The sequence below is a fragment of the Prionailurus viverrinus genome, unplaced genomic scaffold, assembly GCF_022837055.1.
Source record: "Prionailurus viverrinus isolate Anna unplaced genomic scaffold, UM_Priviv_1.0 scaffold_35, whole genome shotgun sequence".
Lineage (NCBI taxonomy): Eukaryota > Metazoa > Chordata > Mammalia > Carnivora > Felidae > Prionailurus > Prionailurus viverrinus.
The window spans coordinates 7,314,650-7,331,726 of record NW_025927605.1 but is presented as its reverse complement, the minus strand read 5'-3'; the positions used below and the strand labels follow the sequence as shown (position 1 = coordinate 7,331,726).

Genomic DNA, 17,077 nt, shown 5'->3' with positions numbered 1-17,077 from the left:
GAGAGAGAGACAGAGACAGACAGCGTGTGAGCAGGGAAGGGGCAGAGAGAGAGGGAGCCATAGAACATGAAGCAGGCTCCAGGCTCTGAGCTGTCAGCACAGAGCCCCACGCGGGGCTCGAACTCACAAATGGTGAGATCATGACCCGAACCAAAATCAGACTTAACCGACTGAGCCACCCAGGCACCCCTGACCAATCTAATTTTTTATTAAAGGGGAAGATAGCATTTGTTTTTCTTTTTTTTTTTTAATTTTTTTTTTCAACGTTTATTTATTTTTGGGACAGAGAGAGACAGAGCATGAACGGGGGAGGGGCAGAGAGAGAGGGAGACACAGAATCGGAAACAGGCTCCAGGCTCCGAGCCATCAGCCCAGAGCCTGACGCAGGGCTCAAACTCGCGGACCGGACCGTGAGATCGTGACCTGGCTGAAGTCGGACGCTTAACCGACTGCGCCACCCAGGCGCCCCAGCATTTGTTTTTCTATCAAATTCCATTCGTTTCATTTCTTCCTTCCATTCTCCTAACTTCCGCTTTTTAAAATTTAATCTCTTCACAACTTCCACCAAAGACTAAATCTTGGCCCCTCTTCTAGAATCTTTGACACCTTTAACCCCCCAAACTACACCTGTTCTGTTCTATCTGCTCAGTTTCTAGACTTTTGTTCAAAGTGTGAGGAAGAAAATCCCATCCTGAGAAATGAAAAGCGAGGCATATTTAAAAAAAAAAAAAAAAAATTCTCTCTAGAAGGGCCAGCTGAGGGGCAGCAAATTTCCCATAAAATCTAAAGTGTTTTTATATTTTATTTTATTTTATTTTATTTTCATACATATGGATTTTTGTGGTCAGCCTGGATTGTGCCCTGTACAGAAGGAAGAGAGCTTGGCAAATAGTCTGAACTCTTCTAGCAGTAAAGCTACATACACTCTAGGGATAAAACTGAAATAGACCCATTGTAACAAAGCCTGAAACCATGCCTCAGCAAGACAGGGTTATGTATCAGTAACTTAACTGCCTGCCAGAACAAAGCGTAATATTCTTTATGGGAAGATAAAGTAATTTCAGAACCTCTACAACGTAGTCGCACAATGTCCAACATACAATAAAAAATTACTGCACATGAAAAGAAGGAAAATGCAACCAATGATCTGCAGACAAAAGAGCCCATAGAAGAAACTTCTTCCTTTTGTTTGTAGCTACTTCAGACAATTTCTAACTCCATGATAACCTAGAGCTCTCTTTTTATACTCTGAGTGAACTCCTTAACAACTTTATACCTGGTTCACACGGTATTTTTAAATTATTATTGAGGTATATTTGATAGACAACATTATATTTGTTTCAGGTATACAATAGGATGATATCTATCTATCTTTATAGTATATAGTGAAATAATCACCATGGTAAGGCTAGTTAACATCTCTCACCATATATAGTTACACAATTTTCTTTATCTTTTCTTTTTTTTTCAATATATGAAGTTTATTGTCAAATTGGTTTCCATTTTTTCTTTATCTTTTCAACCACTGGTGGACACTTAGGTCATTTCCACCTTTGGCTGTTGTAAATAATGCTGCCTGGGTAGCTCAGTCGGTTAAGAGTCTGACTTCAACTCGGGTCATGATCTCACAGTTCATGGTTTGGGCCCCGCACCATGCTCTGCACTGGTGGTGTGGAGCCTACTTGGGATTCTCTCTCTCTCTCATTCTCTCTCTCTCTATATATATATATATGTGTATACACACACACACACACACACACACATATATATATATATATATATATCTGCCCTTCCCCACTGTGCTCTCGAAATAAATAAATAAATAAATGAATGAATAGGGGCGCCTGGGTGGCTCAGTCGGTTAAGCGTCCACCTTCAGCTCAGGTCATGATCTCACAGTTTGTGAGTTCGAGCCCCACATCAGGCTCTGTGCTGACAACTCAGAGCCTGGAACTTGCTTCGGGTCTGTCTCCCTCTCTCTCTCTGCCCTCCCCTGTTTTCACTCTGTCTCTCTCTCTCTTTCTCAAAAATACATAAACATTAAAAATTTTTACAAAAAGAAGCAAAATAAATAAGCTTAGAAAATAAATTAAAAAAATTTTTTTTAATGTTTATTTATTTTTGAGAGAGACAGAGACAGAATGCGAGTGGGTTAGGGGCAGAGAGAGAGGGAGACACAGAATCCGAAGCAGGCTCCAGGCTCCCAGCTGTCAGCACAGAGCCCGACGCGGGGCTTGAACCCACGAAAGGTGAGATCATGACCTGAGCCGAAGTCGGACGTTCAACCGACTGAGCCACCCAGGCACCCCAAGCTTAGAAAAAGTTTTAAGAGACAGACTGATGCTTGCCACAAGTGGGGGGTGGGCGAAACGGGTGAAGGGGATCAAAACATACAAACTTCCATTTTTTTAATAATTTCCAATTATAAAATTAATAAGTCATGAGGATGTAATGTACAGCATGGTGATTACAGTTAACAATAGTGTGTTGCATATTTTGAAGTTGCTAAGAAAGTAAATCTTAAAGTGCTCATTACAAGAAAAAACTTTTCTAAGTAATAGGAAGCAATGACATGATACTTAACATCATCGGCCATCAAAGAAATGCAAATCAAAATCACAGTGAGCTATGACACCCACTAGCATGGCTATTATCAAAAAGACAGACAATAGGGGCGCCTGGGTGGCTGAGTCCGTTAAGCGACCGACTTCGGCTCAGGTCATGAGTTCGAGCCCCGTGTCAGGCTCTGTGCTGACAGCTCAGAGCCCGCAGCCTGTTTCAGATTCTGTGTCTCCCTCTCTCTCCGCCCCTCCCCTGCTCACGCTCTGTCTCTGTCCCAAAAATAAATAAACATTAAGAAAAAAAAAATTTTTTTTAATTTATGAATGCATAAACAAAATGCACTGTATGGCACATTCATACAGTGAAATATTATTTGGGAATAAAAACAATGATGTATGCAAAAGATAGAGAAATATCGAATCATTAGGCTGGAAACTGGAAACTAACATAACGTTATATGTCAATTACATCTCAAAAAAAAAAAAAAAAAAAAGAAGCACAGGCATACCTCGGAGATATTGTGGCTTTGGTTCCAGACCCACCACAATAAAACGAATATTGCAATAAAATGAGTCAGATGAATTTTTTGGTCTCCTCGTACATATAAAATGAGGTTTACAGCTTACTATAGTCTAGCAAGTGTGCAATAGCATTACGTCTAAAAAAAAAAGGACACATCTTAATTTTAAAATGCTTTATTGCAAAAAAAATGCTATCATTAAGCTTTCAGCGAGTTGTGATCTTTTGCTGGTGGAGGGTCTTGCTTTGAGACGGACAGCTGGTGACGGATGAGGGTGGCAGCTGCTGAGGGCTGGGGTGGCTGTGGCGATTTCTTAAAATAAGACAGCAAGGAAGCGGGCTGTGTCAACCGACGCTTCCTTTCACAGGGGACTTCTCTGCAGCGTGCCGTGCTGCGTGAGAGCACCATCCCCAACGGAACTTTCGAAATTGTGGAGTCATGGCTTTCAAGCCCTGTTTTATCAATGAAGTTCGTGTGATATCCCAAATCTGGTGTTTGTCTTTTTGCCACTCTTCCCACCATCTTCGCCGGGAGCCGGGTCCCTCTCAGAAGCACCCCCCCCCCCATCTGTTCAACTTAGTCACGAGATCGCAGCAATGTACTCCCATCTTCTGGTTCCACTCCTGCTCCTAGTTCTCTTGCTTTTCCACCACGTCTGCAGGGACTTCTTCCACTCAAGTCCTGAGCCCCTCAAAGCCATCCACAAGGGTTGGAATCAAGTCCCTCCAACTCCTGTGAACGATGATATTTTGACCTCTTCCCGCAAACCACAAATGTTCTTCGTGGCATCTAAACAGTGAATCCTGGGACACCCGGGGGGGCTCAGTCGGTTGAGCGTCCGAGTCTTGATTTTGGGCTCAGGTCATGATCTCAAGGTTGTGGGATCAAGCCCTATGTCAGGCTTTTTGCTGAGCATGAGTGTGCTTAAGATTCTCTCTCTCTCTCTCTCTCTCTCTGCCTCTGTTCCTCTCCCCAACTCGTGCTCTCTCTCTCTCTCTAAAAAAAAAAAAAAAAAAAAATTAAATGGTGAAAGCTTTCCAGAAGGTTTGCAATTTACTTTGCTTCAGATCCATCAAAGGAATCACTATCTAGGAGAGCTGAAACCTCACAAAACATATTTCTTAAACAACAAGACTTGAAAGTCAAAATGACTCTTTTATCCAAGGGCTGCACAATGGATGTGGTGTTAGCAGACATGAAAAAAACATTAATCTCGTACATCTCCACCAGAGCTCTTGGGTGACCAGGGTGCATTGTCAGTGGGCAGTAATCTTTTGGAAAGGAACCTTTTTCCTTTCCAACGCGGCAGTTCTCAACAGTGGGCTTAAAATATCCAGGAAACCATGATGTAAACAGATGTGCTCTCATCCAGGCTTTGTTCCATTTCTCCAGCACAGGCTAAAAAGAGTTAACTACTCGGTGAGGAAGAGGAACCTGAAGTTCAGGATAATTCGATTACACCTGAGGACAAAAGTCCCCTCGTCGTTGGGGCGCCTGGGTGGCTCAGTCGGTTGAGCCTCCGGGTGGCTCAGTCGGTTGAGCGTCCGACTTCAGCTCAGGTCATGATCTCGTGGCCCGTGAGTTCGAGCCCCGCATCGGGCTCTGTGCTGACGGCTCAGAGCCCGGAGCCTGTTTCAGATTCTGTGTCTCCCTCTCTCTGACCCTCCCCTGTTCATGCTCTGTCTCTGTCTCAAATATAAATAAACATTAAAAAAAAATTTTTTTTTTCATTCTGGTTTTTTCTGTTTTGTTTTGTTTTGTTTTACAGAGAGAGCACACACGAGCAGAGGGAGAGAGAGAGAGAGAGAGAGAGAGAGAGAGAGAGAATATCCCATGCGAGTCCATGGTCAGCACAGAGCCTGACTCGGGGCTCGATCCCACTACCCTGAGATCATGACCTGAGCCGAAATCAAGAGTTGGGAGGCTCAACCGACTGAGCCGCCCAGGCGTCCCTTAACATAACTCCTCAGGGCCCGAGGGTTTTCAGAATGCTAGGGGAGCACTGGCTTCAACTGAAAGTCACCAGCTGCGTTAGTCCCTCACAAGAGAGTCACCCTATCCTCTGAAGCTTTGAAGCCTGTTATTGACTTCTCCTCTCTAGCTATGAAAGTCCTCTTCCTCCAAAGAAGGCTGGTTTGCCTCCCATGAAAATCTGGTATCAATAATTATCCTAGCTAGATCTCCAGGATCACGTGCTACAACTTGTACATCAACACGTGCTGCTTCACCTTGGACTTTTATGGTATGGAGAGGACTTCTTTCCCACGAGCCAACCTCTGCTCGCCTCGTATTTTCCTTCCGCAGCTCCCTCACCTCTCTCACCCTGCACAGAACTGAAGAACTTTGGGGCCCTTGCCCTGCATGAGGTCGTGGCTTACGGGAATGTTGTGGCCGGTTTGATCTTCTCTCCAGACCGCTGACACTTTCTCCATTATCGGCCATAAGGCTGTTCCACTTCCTAACTCCTGTGTTCCCCGCGGCTGCCACTGCTCATTTCCTCCCAGAGCTTTTCCTCGGCATCCACGACTTGGCTAACTGTTCGGCACGAGAGGCCTGGCTTTCAGCCTATCTCGGCTCTCGGCATGCCTTTCTCGCCACGCTTAATCATTGCCAGCTTTTGATTTAAAGGGAGGGATGTGAAACTCTCCCTTTCCCGTGAACACTTAGAGGCCACTGTCGGGTTTCTAACGGGCCTGACTTCCGTATTGCCGGGTCTCGGGGAATAGGGATGCCTGGGGATTAAGTTCACTGTCTTACATGGGTGCTGTTGGTGGTGCCCTGAAACAGGCACAGTAAGTGACATCAAAGATCACTGGGCAGGCGTCATCGTAACAAACATATATAACCGAAAAAAGTCTGACGCGTGGCAAGAATTACAAAAAGGGGACACGGAAACACAAAGCGAGCGAGTGCCGTTGGAAAAAATGGCGCCATCGGCTTGCTCACTCCAGGGCTGCCACAAGCTTTCACGGCAAAAAACAGCGGGGCGCCTCGGTGGCTCAGTCGGTGAAGCGGCCGACTTCGGCTCAGGTCACGATCTCGCGGTCCGTGAGTTCGAGCCCCGCGTCGGGCTCTGGGCTGACCGCTGGGAGCCTGGAGCCTGTTTCAGATTCTGTGTCTCCCTCTCTCTCTCTGCCCCTCCCCCGTTCATGCTCTGTCTGTCTCTGTCTCAAAAATAAATAAACGTAAAAACAAAAAACAACAACAGCAAAAAAAAAAAACCGTGGCGTCTACAAAGTGCAATAAAACGAGGTATGCCTGTATTGGTTTCGTCTACAACCTGAACAAACCTCGAAAACACTGGCTAAGTGAAAGAAGCCAGTCACCAAAGGCCATAGCTCCTTCGGTTCTATGTCTATGAAATGGCCACACAGGCATATCTAGGGAGACAGATTGGTTGCCGGGGGCTGGAGGAAGGGGGCAATGGGGAACGACCATGAACGGGGTTTCTTTGCGGGGGAGGGATGAAAATGCCCTAAAACGGGGCTGCAGGGATAGATGCTGAACTCTGACTGTGCAAAACCCAAGGGATTACACACTTCAAGTGGGTGAATTTTATGGTACGGGATGATATGGCTGAGTGGAATTGTATTTCTTTTTTTAAAAAAAAAATTTTTTTAACGTTTATTTATTTTGGAGACAGAGAGAGACAGAGCATGAACGGGGGAGGGGCAGAGAGAGAGGGAGACACAGAATCGGAAACAGGCTCCAGGCTCTGAGCCATCAGCCCAGAGCCCGACGCGGGGCTCGAACTCACGGACCGCGAGATCGTGACCTCAGCTGAAGTCGGACGCTCAACCGACTGAGCCACCCAGGCGCCCCCTTGAATAACTGACTTCAGTGGGAGGTACCTTCCAGGGAATTGCCACATGCAGAGACCGAACCGTCTGAAATGTGTTCTGCGGGGAGGTGACCCTCATCTGGCCGGTTAGTTATCATTTCTGGGTTTTCCCCTTTCAGGAGTCCATCCATCTTTCGGGGCCACCTGCTGCCTGGGGATGATGCCAGCTTGAAAGGTCCAGCGAATGTCCCAGGTGCTGCCCACTGCTGGGTACTTTTTGCTACCAAGGGCTGTGCTCAGGAAGCCCCAGAACGTGACGCAGCCCATCTAAGAGTCCCTGAGTGATAGGACACCCATTTCCCGTGCAACTGGCCTGCAGCCTGCACCTTCGATTTGTTTTCTCCCCTGCAGCCCGAAGGGGGATTTACCTGAACCCGTGTCTGGGCCGCCATTTGGGGGGGAGTTAGTTGCCCAGTGGCTGAAGTTTTCTGGATTTAATTGTCCCTGACAGTTGGTGCCAATCGAACGAACCGGTCAGTCCGACCCCCGAGTGGCTACCTCATCATCTGGGTGCTTACGTTTTCCATTATAAATCCAGGCTGAGGTCACAGTGACTCGGAGGGAAGTTACAGCTTTCCCTTCCTGTCGCCCACGGGGACCTCTCAGAAAGCTTCTCTCGGACAGGCCAGTGCTTCCTTGTTGAGGTAAAGACCCACTGAGATTGGTGCCCTTGTAGGAGACCCAAGAGAGCTCCGTCATCCCCCTACCATGGGAGGACAGCCGGAAGATGGCTGTCTACACCGGGAAGCTGCTTCTCGCCAGACACCCAAGCTGCCTATGACTTGACCTTGGACTTCCCAGGCTCCCGGGGAACCAGGACTGTGCACAATAAATTTCCGTGGTTTATAAGCCACACCGTCTGTGGTATTCTGTTACAGCAGCCCAGGCTGACCAAGACATTCAGCTTTTGGGGCGCCAGGGTGGTTCAGTCGGTTGAGCGTCCAACTCTGGAGTTCGGCTCGGGTCATGATCCCAGGGTCGTGGGATCAAGCCGTGCCTCAGGCTCTGTGCTGAGCGTGGAACCTGCTTAAGATTCTTTCTCTCTCTCCCTCTGCCCGCCCCCATCCCGCTTTCATGCTCTCTCTCGCTCTCTCTCTCTCTCTCTCAAAAAAAAGATAATCTAGCTTTTGCCCCAAACCATCCCCAATGTTCCTCCCTTCCCACTCACTCAAGAGCAGACCCTAGTACAACTCTGCATAAATGACTGCCCTTGACCACCAGGGAGTATTTGACCTACAGTCACAGCCACAGGTTGGAGGGAAGGAGTCCTTCTCTCCTGTGCAAGAAGGGGAACAATTATAAGCCCCTCCCCTTCATCTGTAACTCTAGCCAACCCAAAACATTGGGGTCTTGGGGCCACAGTAAAGTACCACCTGTCCCCCTTGTCACCAAATGCTTCAGCAACCACGGTCACCACCATCCAAACATCCTAACCCATAGCTGGTGAGTTGGGCTGCAGGGTCTCACCTATGTCTTTCCAAAAGGACACTGCGATCTCCTCAACTTCCAGAAGAAGAGGTGTTAAAAATCCAATATAAGCAACTTGTCAGGGGCAGGTGGGCCAAGCCCCATGAAGTATGGCCTCTGTATGGGTTCAATGGCATCCTCCTAAATGATATGCCCACCCTGGACCTTAGAATGTGACCTTGTCTGGGGGCACCTGGCTCAGTTGGTTAAGCGTCCGACTTCGACTCAGGTCATGATCTCGCATTTGTGGGTTCGAGCCCCGCGTCGGGCTCTGTGCTGACAGCTCAGAGCCTGGAGCCTGCTTTGGATTCTGTGCCTCCCTCTCTCTCTGCCTCTCCCCTGCTTATGCTCCCTCTCTCTCAAAAATAAACATAAATTTTTTTTTTAAAAGGGGAGCCTGGGTGGCTCAGTCAGTTAGGTGCCCGAGTTCAGCTCAGGTCATGATCTCACTGCTTGTGAGTTTGAGCCCCGCACCGGGCTCTATGCTGACAGCTCAGAGCCTGGACCTTGCTTCGGATTCTGTGTCTCCGTCTCTCTCTGCCTCTCCCCCACTCATTCTCTCTTTCTCTCTCAAAAACAAACAAACATTAAAAGAAAGTTAAAACAACAACAACAAAAGAATGTGACCTTATCTGAAATAAGGGTTTTTGCAGATGTCTGTAAGTATCTCAAGATTACATCATCCTGGATGAGAGTGGGCCGTAAGTCCAATAACGACTGTCTTCATAGGAGACAGAGACAGAGCCACAGAGAAGACCATGTGAAGACGAAGGCTGAGACTGGAGTGATTTGTCTACAGGCCAAGGAGGGTCAAGGACTGCTGTCAAGCACTGGAAGCTGGAAGAGAGGCGTAGGTCTAAGGGTCTCCAGAACTGACCTACTGACACCTTGATTTCAGACCTCCGGCCTCCGGAACCGTTTTAAGCCACCAGCTTCGAGGGAATTGTAACAGCCTCCCTAGGAAACTAATAAAGCCTCGGGTTTTTTTTTTTTTTTTTTTTTTTTAACATTTATTGATTTTTGAGACAGAGAGAGACAGAGCATGAACGGGGGAGGGTCAGAGAGAGAGAGGGAGACACAGAATCTGAAACAGGCTCCAGGCTCCCAGCGGTCAGCCCAGAGCCCGACGCAGGGCTTGAACTCACGGACAGCGTGATCATGACCTGAGCCGAAGTCGGACGCTTCACCGACTGAGCCACCCAGGCGCCCCTAATAGAGCCTCTTTACAGCAAGACACATAGGCCAACTTTGACCAACTTCTGCCAAGAGTTACAAATGTTGAATTAGGAACATGGGATTTTTTACTTTGTAAAAAAACAGCCGCTTTCCCTGGACTGTCAGGGAAACTCACTGTTTCAAGACGCTCTCCCTGGCCGGCAGGCCTCGAGAGTTGCTGGGATTACTGGTTGTGGTTGCTCCCCCTGGCAGGCAGCCAAGGCCATGAAGAATGGGATCTTGAACTCGCCAAACAACAAGACATCATTATAAAGACAAGAAATAACAAGAGTTGATGAGGATGTGGGGGAAAAGGGAGCCCTCGGATGCTGCTGGTGGGAAAGTAAATTGGTGCAGCCACTAAGGAAAACAATACGGAGGTTCCTCGAAAAATTACAAGTACATCGATCATACAATCCAGCAATTCTAAGTCCGCTTCTGGGTACTTACCCAAAGAAAGGGAAGATGCTAACTCGAAAAGATGCACGCATCCTTACGTTCATTGCAACATGATTTACAACAGCCGAGATATGGAAGCAACCTAAGTGTCCATTGGTGGATGAACGGATGAGGATGTGATCCGTATCGGCAACGGAATACCACTCAGCCATAGAGAAGAATGTGGTCGCCATTGGTGACAACATGGATGCACCATGAGGACATTAAGCTAAGTGAAATACGTCAAAGATAAATAACATATGATTTCACTTCTGTGTGGAATCTAAAAAGCGATCTGAACAAACAGAACTCAGAGACGCAGAAGATAGATACAGTGGTGTTTATCAGAGGGAAAGGAGGGAGGGGGTGGGTGAAAAGGGTTGGGGGGGGGGTCAACCGTATGGTAAGGAATGGCAACTAGACTTACTGTGGCGATCACTTTGCAGGGAGTATACACGTGTCACTCTGCTGTGCCATACGCCTGAAACTAACATAACGTTATATACCAATTTGACCCCAATACAAAATAAAGGGGCACCTGGGTGGCTCAGTTCGGTTAAGCGTCCAACTCTTGATTTCGGCTCGGGTCACGATCTCACGATTCGGGGGTTCGAGCCCCGTGTCTGGCCGTGCACTGACAGCCCTGAGCGTGCTTGGGATTCTCTCTCTCCCTCGCTCTCTGCCCCTCCCCCACTATGGGCAAGCAAGCGCGTACTCTCTCTCCCTCTCTCAAGAATGAATGAATTAGGGGCGCCTGGGTGGCTCAGTCGGTTGAGCATCCGACTTCAGCTCAGGTCACGATCTCTCGGTTCCTGAGTTCGAGCCCTGCGCCGGGCTCTGTGCCGACAGCTGGGAGCCTGGAGCCTGCTTCCGATTCTGTGTCTCCCTCGCTTTCTGCCCCTCCCCTGCTCATGCTCTGTCTCCCTGTCAAAAATAAACATAAAAAAGAATGAATAAATAAGTAAATAAATATTATATAACTATACATGTTTATTATAGACAAATAGAGCAATATAATGTACAATGGAAAAAATAAAAACCTTCCTATGCAGAGATTAAAAAAAAAAAAGATATCATCATAGACTGAAAATTTTGGACACCAGAAGAATTTTCTAGCACTTTGTGTACATTCACAGTACAGCCTGTGACGCATTTCAGTCCCGGTTATGACAGTTCATACAGTAAATGGTCTGGACCCTTCACTTGCAAAGTTCCTTTATCTTTACCTCCAGCACCCCCCCCACCCCCCACCGCTTTCCTGCAAGTTTTTTGCCCAAATCCATTAGGTGTTTAAAAAAAAAAAAAAAAAACAGAAACACAAACCAGGGAGTTTTAACACAGACACTGTGGGAATTACGCAGCCACTTGCACAACTTCGCGTTGGGTTTTGTTAATGTTTATTTACATTTGAGAGAGAGAGAGCACCCATGAGCACTGGAGCGGGGGTGGGGGTAGGGGAAGAGAGAGAGACAGAGACAGAGTTTGAAGCAGGTTCCAGGCCCCGGGCCATCAGTGCAGAATCTGACTCAGGGCTTGAACTCATGACCTGATCTGAGGTCGGATGCTTGATCGACTGAGCCATCCAGGCGCCCCGCACTTCCTTTCAGTTTTAAGTGGCCATCAACTCAGCCTCAAACTCACCTTTAACACCTGAAAGCACCGATCCTCCCTCTCGCCGCCGTGTTAACCATGAGGTTCCAGAAAGTCCTATACGCCAACCTGACCCACGCAGTTCCCGAATAAGTAGGACACCTGCCCTCTCGCCCACGACTTAGGTGAGGGCTAAGCTACCAGACCCTGGGCCACGTGTAGCACCCCCTACCCTGGCCCATGCAGCCTCCAGTCTTTTTTTTTTTTTTTTTTAATGTTTTTTTTTTTAATGTTTTTAATTTATTTTTGAGACAGAGAGAGACAGCATGAACGGGGGAGGGGCAGAGAGAGAGGGAGACACAGAATCAGAAACAGGCTCCAGGCTCCGAGCCATCAGCCCAGAGCCCGACACGGGGCTCGAACTCACGGACCGCGAGATCGTGACCTGGCTGAAGTCGGACGCTTAACCGACTGAGCCACCCAGGCGCCCCAGCCTCCAGTCTTTTAAGGGCACCGTACCTTCATGGGCCCCCACACTGGGCACCAAAGTTGTCAGGCTCGTGCACACATGGGAAGGCAAGGCCAAAGCCAGTTCTGACCGATTTGACCAGAAACGATACAAAAAGCCGCTTTTGTGAATTTACCACTGATTACTCACACAGATGGTGAAAAGAAGGGTGTTCTCGCAAACCGTCAGCAGAAGTAGCTTCCATGTTTCGCCTACACCAGCGAAGGTTCCTCTTGCAGAGCTGGTGGTTAGCTGTACTGGCAAAGGTCTGGGTTCTAGAATCAAACGCTTTGTGGCTTTAGTAACATAACCTGTCTGATTTTCCGTTCTGTGTATAAAAGGGGAGTAACACTCATTTCAGGATTGTTGGGAGAGTTAAACATGCCGTCACGTAAGGCCCCGAATGCCTTAAATGGGTGTGAGCACACTGTTGATCCCAACACACGTTGGCCATTATCAGCAAAGTGTCCACAGGGCTTCATCCCCGTGTTTCAGCCACCTTAAATGATTTCGGAAACAGGGCAGGGAACAAATAAATATTCACCTCCTGCGTGAAGTTTCTAGCAAGACTGGAAAATCATGTCCCGACATTGATCTCCTTATGTGGGAGGGCACAAATAACCGCCAACACTAAACCCAGCCTAATGACTTTTATCCAGATCCACCTTAATTAAACCTTTTGTAAACATTGATTGGATTTGGGGAGCCAGGGTGGCTCAGTCGGTCGCGCATCCCACTCTTGGTTTCGGCTCAGGTCATGATCTTGCGGGGTTCGTGAGTTTGAGCTCCACGCTGACAGCATGGAGCCCTGCTTGCGTTCCCCCCCCCCCCTTGCTCTCTGCCCCTACCCCACTGACTCTCACTCTCACTCTCAAAATAAACTAAAAAAAAAAAGATTGGGTTACGTAGGGAAAAAAAGAAAAGATGTGGAGAGGATTAGGAGGAGAAAAGACAGGTATAACCATTCTTAGCAAATGTTCCCCACCGTCCTGGAAGTGGGGGGAATCGAAATCTTCACAGATCTGCCCAATACCCAGGGCGGACATAAGGAGGAGGGACAGATCATTCCATTCTTAGCTGTCCCCTTGACATCAGATTTCACAACACCGTAACTGGCGCTAGACCCATCTATTCAGGGTCCAAACAGCCCTAGGTCTGAACAGATGGCCTAGAACGTTTCTTTAAGCATGGTATCGTCCTGTACCATCAGGTCATCTCTGAAAGATGTCAGGGCAGAAAGGGCTGGACCAAGAATCCGGGGAGCCACGCTTGGGAGTCTAGGTTGTGTCCCTCCACCTTGCGGACATTCAGAAAGGAAACTAGGCGAGGGCAGGGTCACGGTAGCTGGTGACGGAAACCCGGAAGGAAGAAGCCATTTGCATAGTTTTTCTTGGGGCAGGGGTCAGGAAGGGCAACACCTCTTCCTGACCTCCGGAGCCAACGAGACTGCTCTGCACTGATTCCCCAACATGCACCGATTCTGCAATACGGCGGAGGCCGTATTCCAACATGCAAAGGACGTTAACAGCAAGGCACCGTCTAAAGGCCACTCCTTGTTGGCTGTCAGTGAATTTAAGAAAAAGGCCTCGTCTGCATTTGAGTGACTCTGGTCCCTGGGAACCAGGACTCTCAACACTGAAGTCGGCTGCTGGAGGTCTGAGTATCTCCCGCTACCAGACCCCAAAGACCACCAACCCCCCTCCCGCCCGAGACGAGACGAGACAGACACGCACGCGCGTGCGCAGCTTTCGATAGAAGTTTCCTTTTTATTTTTGAAATTGAAAAACAGCAGAATGAAGTGGTCTGTAGCTTAAACAACCTTCATGGGAAAAGCTGGAGCGCCCATCCAGCAAAAGAACAAATTCGCAAAGTCTGAGTCAGCTGCCCCACCTCCCCCGACAAAGCAAAGTACAGATTAAAGGGTGGGAAAAAGGGTACAATCGAAATACCGTGGCGATGGCTGGCAGACTTCCAGCCAGGTACAATTTTCAAAGTGGCCGCGAATTACAGAATGGGATAGCTCGGTCACATGCAGGAGCCCCTTCCGGCCGCCGCCAGGATCCGCGTTCCAGAAAAACACTTTCCACTCTCCTGAGTTAAGAGGGGTCTCAGGACTGGATGCGAATTCACTTTGCATTGGGGAGGGGGCTCCTCTGACTTATTCTGGTTTCCGGGACCAGGAGGAGGAAGATGCTGGAGAAAAGGGGAGCATCCAAGTGGCGACAGAGGATGTTTATTCATTAGGCTAACTCATCATCTGCTGAAATTCATTTTGAACACCTTTACATCGCAGTGGGTTACATAAAATGTACACGGAAGTGTTACAAGTGGCCTCCCAACCCCCACAGGGGGAAAAGGGTGAGTCAAGACTTAAGCACCCCAACACACACACAGTCTTTATTCTTGCTGGGGGGACGGAAGTCACCTGGCCGGGTGGGTGTCAGGGGGAGGAGCGCAGGTTAAGACTCACTGGTGGGAACAGGGTGTAGGGGTGGGACAAGCCAGGGGGGGCAGACTGTGATCGCCGTCCCAATTAGGACAGCACATTATCTTAAACAAGTGGAGAAACTCGCCAAAGAGTGAAACTTATTTACGGGGGAAAAAAAGAGAAAAGTCTGGGGAATTAAAACAATCCAGTGGTCACTGGAAAATGTCTCCCTCTTTCTTTTTTTTTTTTTTTTTTTTTGGTTTTTTAAATTTTTTGGAAAGTATTTTTAAGGTAATATTTTTTTTTTCCTTTGGAAAAAGAAATCTTTTTCCCCCCCTAACCTAAGCAAGTGGAGTTGCCACTACCTAATTTCTCTCTATTGTCTTGCTAAGAGGTAGATAAAACAAAAGTGAAATGGGGCTTCTATGAGGAGGTCCATTAGAGGGTGGGGAGGGGCTGGGATCGCCCAGTGGACTCCCCGACTACAAAGACGCCTGAGCGACCAGAGGACCGGGGGCCTTGGACTCTCTCAGGACAAAGGATCGCGCACCACCTCTTCTAGAGCCAACTGTCCTCCCCCCCCTCCCCCCCCCGCCCCCCCTGTGAAGACTGAGGACACAGCGGAGGCGGAGCATCTCAAAGAAACCCTGTTGAAGAGGTCTTAGCTCTGGCTTCCCCAGGCTTCCTGACGCTAGGGCTGAGTGATGGGTTCCAGGCCAAAGCCCCGGATTTCACCTCCAGCCAGCCTCTCTGGTCCAACGAGATAGGCTAGGGCAAGTGAGCGGAGGTCAAGCCGGAGGGAAAGGGGTGACACGCTGGACCCCCGGGCAAGGAAGGCGGAAGGGGGGGGGGGGGGACCTAATTGCCGGACCGCCCAGCCCCCTGGACAGGGGTGGGGGGAGTCCTGGCAGGCCTGCCTGTTCCTCAAGAACAAACCTTTTTTGTGGCACAAGCCTCAACTCACTTCTCCTGGCTAGGATTCATACCCTTATGCACGAGTCCCTGCCCTCGGTTCCAATCTTATTGTAAGGATTGAGGTAGTTAATCCATTTCTACTCGTAGTATCCATCACCTGTGGTAACTCGAAAACACACGCTCCCGAGGAGCTTCCTGCTGTTTTAAGAGAACAAAAACTTCTTCCATGTCTCGTCAGTCCGGATTCAACCACGCTAAGACACCATGCAAATGGTGCCCGCATCAGGCTGTGCCCCAAGGGGGTGCACGGGCCCAAGGGTCAAGGTTGGGATCTGGCCCTCGCCCTCTACCTTCACCTTCGGTCACGAGGCCTCCTCCCTGCCCTGTACCCCGACAGAGAAGCCTTACGTATCCAAAGAAACCGAAGCTTTCAGCTGGCGTTACTCGAAGTCTGGGTACCAGAGAGACGTTTCTGCGTCTACGCCATCGAGCGTTTGGAAGGAAAATGGCTTTATGTCCCCTGGCATGGAGGTCTCCCATCTTCCTGCAATTACTGTGGTCAGGCTGTGCTGTCTTCCTTCCACCAGTTTGCCACAAACAGGCAAAAAAACAGTGGCGCGGTTTGAATGTCAAAGCCACTAGGATCTCCCCGTAAAACACTTCAGGAGAACGAAAGCAGATGGGCCCCCCCTCCCCGCCCCCACCCGGGTGGGAGGTGGGAGGAAAGGGGGGAATAGAGGTGCCGGCTTCGGCTTCGGAGTGAACTGGAAGCCTGGGGGGGGGGGGGGTCCCTCTGGGGCTCTGTGAGGTAGTTACATAGCACTGCTGGTTCCCAGTTTGGCAGAGGGTTATGTCTGGGGTGGGAGGAGGGGAAGGCACCCTTGAGAGCTAACTGAGGCCCCTCCTCGCTGCCAGTCTGCCAGGCCTGAAGGGAACTCGCCCTGCTATCTCTGCAGTGGGGGCAGGGGACAGAGAGCAGTCCCACGTGGAGGAGCCCCAAACTTCCCCTCCTTCCCCAAAGTGCAACCGGGAGCCAATGGACCCCTTTCTCAGCTCCCTACCCCTTGGCAAGTTAAGCACCGCCCCCACGTCCCCCAGGAGCCTCAGAAGGGAAGGGACGCGTCTTTAGCTCGCACTGTTTCCAGGAGCCCCTCTCAGAGGGCCCAAGTATACGTCGAAAGATGGCAACTGCTCGGATTCAGAAACGGCCTCTCTCAGCCCCTGTCTGTCTGTCTGTCTTTGGCACAGAGGAAAACGGACACAGAGCCACCTGGAGTGTTCCCCGCAGTGCTCTCTGGGTTTTACATGGGGTCTTTCCTGCCAATAGTGAGGCATACCTAAGAATAGCTCCCAACCACCCCCCCCCCCCCCCCGCCCGGAGGTGGAGAGCTCACGGGAAAGGAATAAGGACTTGACAAGGACCCAGGGGAGGGCAGGAAAGGGCAGCAGGGGATAAAACTCTGTCCCTACGTATGGCTCTCTCCTACCCAGACCCTTCTGGGGAGCCGAGTCCACAACCCAAACTGCAAAAGGCAACCAGACCCTAGAGGGGATTAAAGCCATCCGGGTGTAACTGTCAGATGCAGCTTTGAA

General features: G+C 49.2%; 1 protein-coding gene across 1 annotated transcript in view; it reads right to left on the bottom strand.

Moving 5' to 3' along the window:
• B4GALNT2 (beta-1,4-N-acetyl-galactosaminyltransferase 2) overlaps positions 1 to 5,514 on the bottom strand; it is a 72,090-nt gene extending 66,576 nt beyond the window's left edge. Inside the window, exon 1 of the mRNA XM_047846029.1 lies at positions 5,405 to 5,514. Within this exon, the coding sequence (XP_047701985.1) occupies positions 5,405 to 5,514 (110 nt within the window). The remainder of the gene's footprint in view (positions 1 to 5,404) is intronic.
• Between the last annotated feature and the right edge of the window lie 11,563 nt (positions 5,515 to 17,077).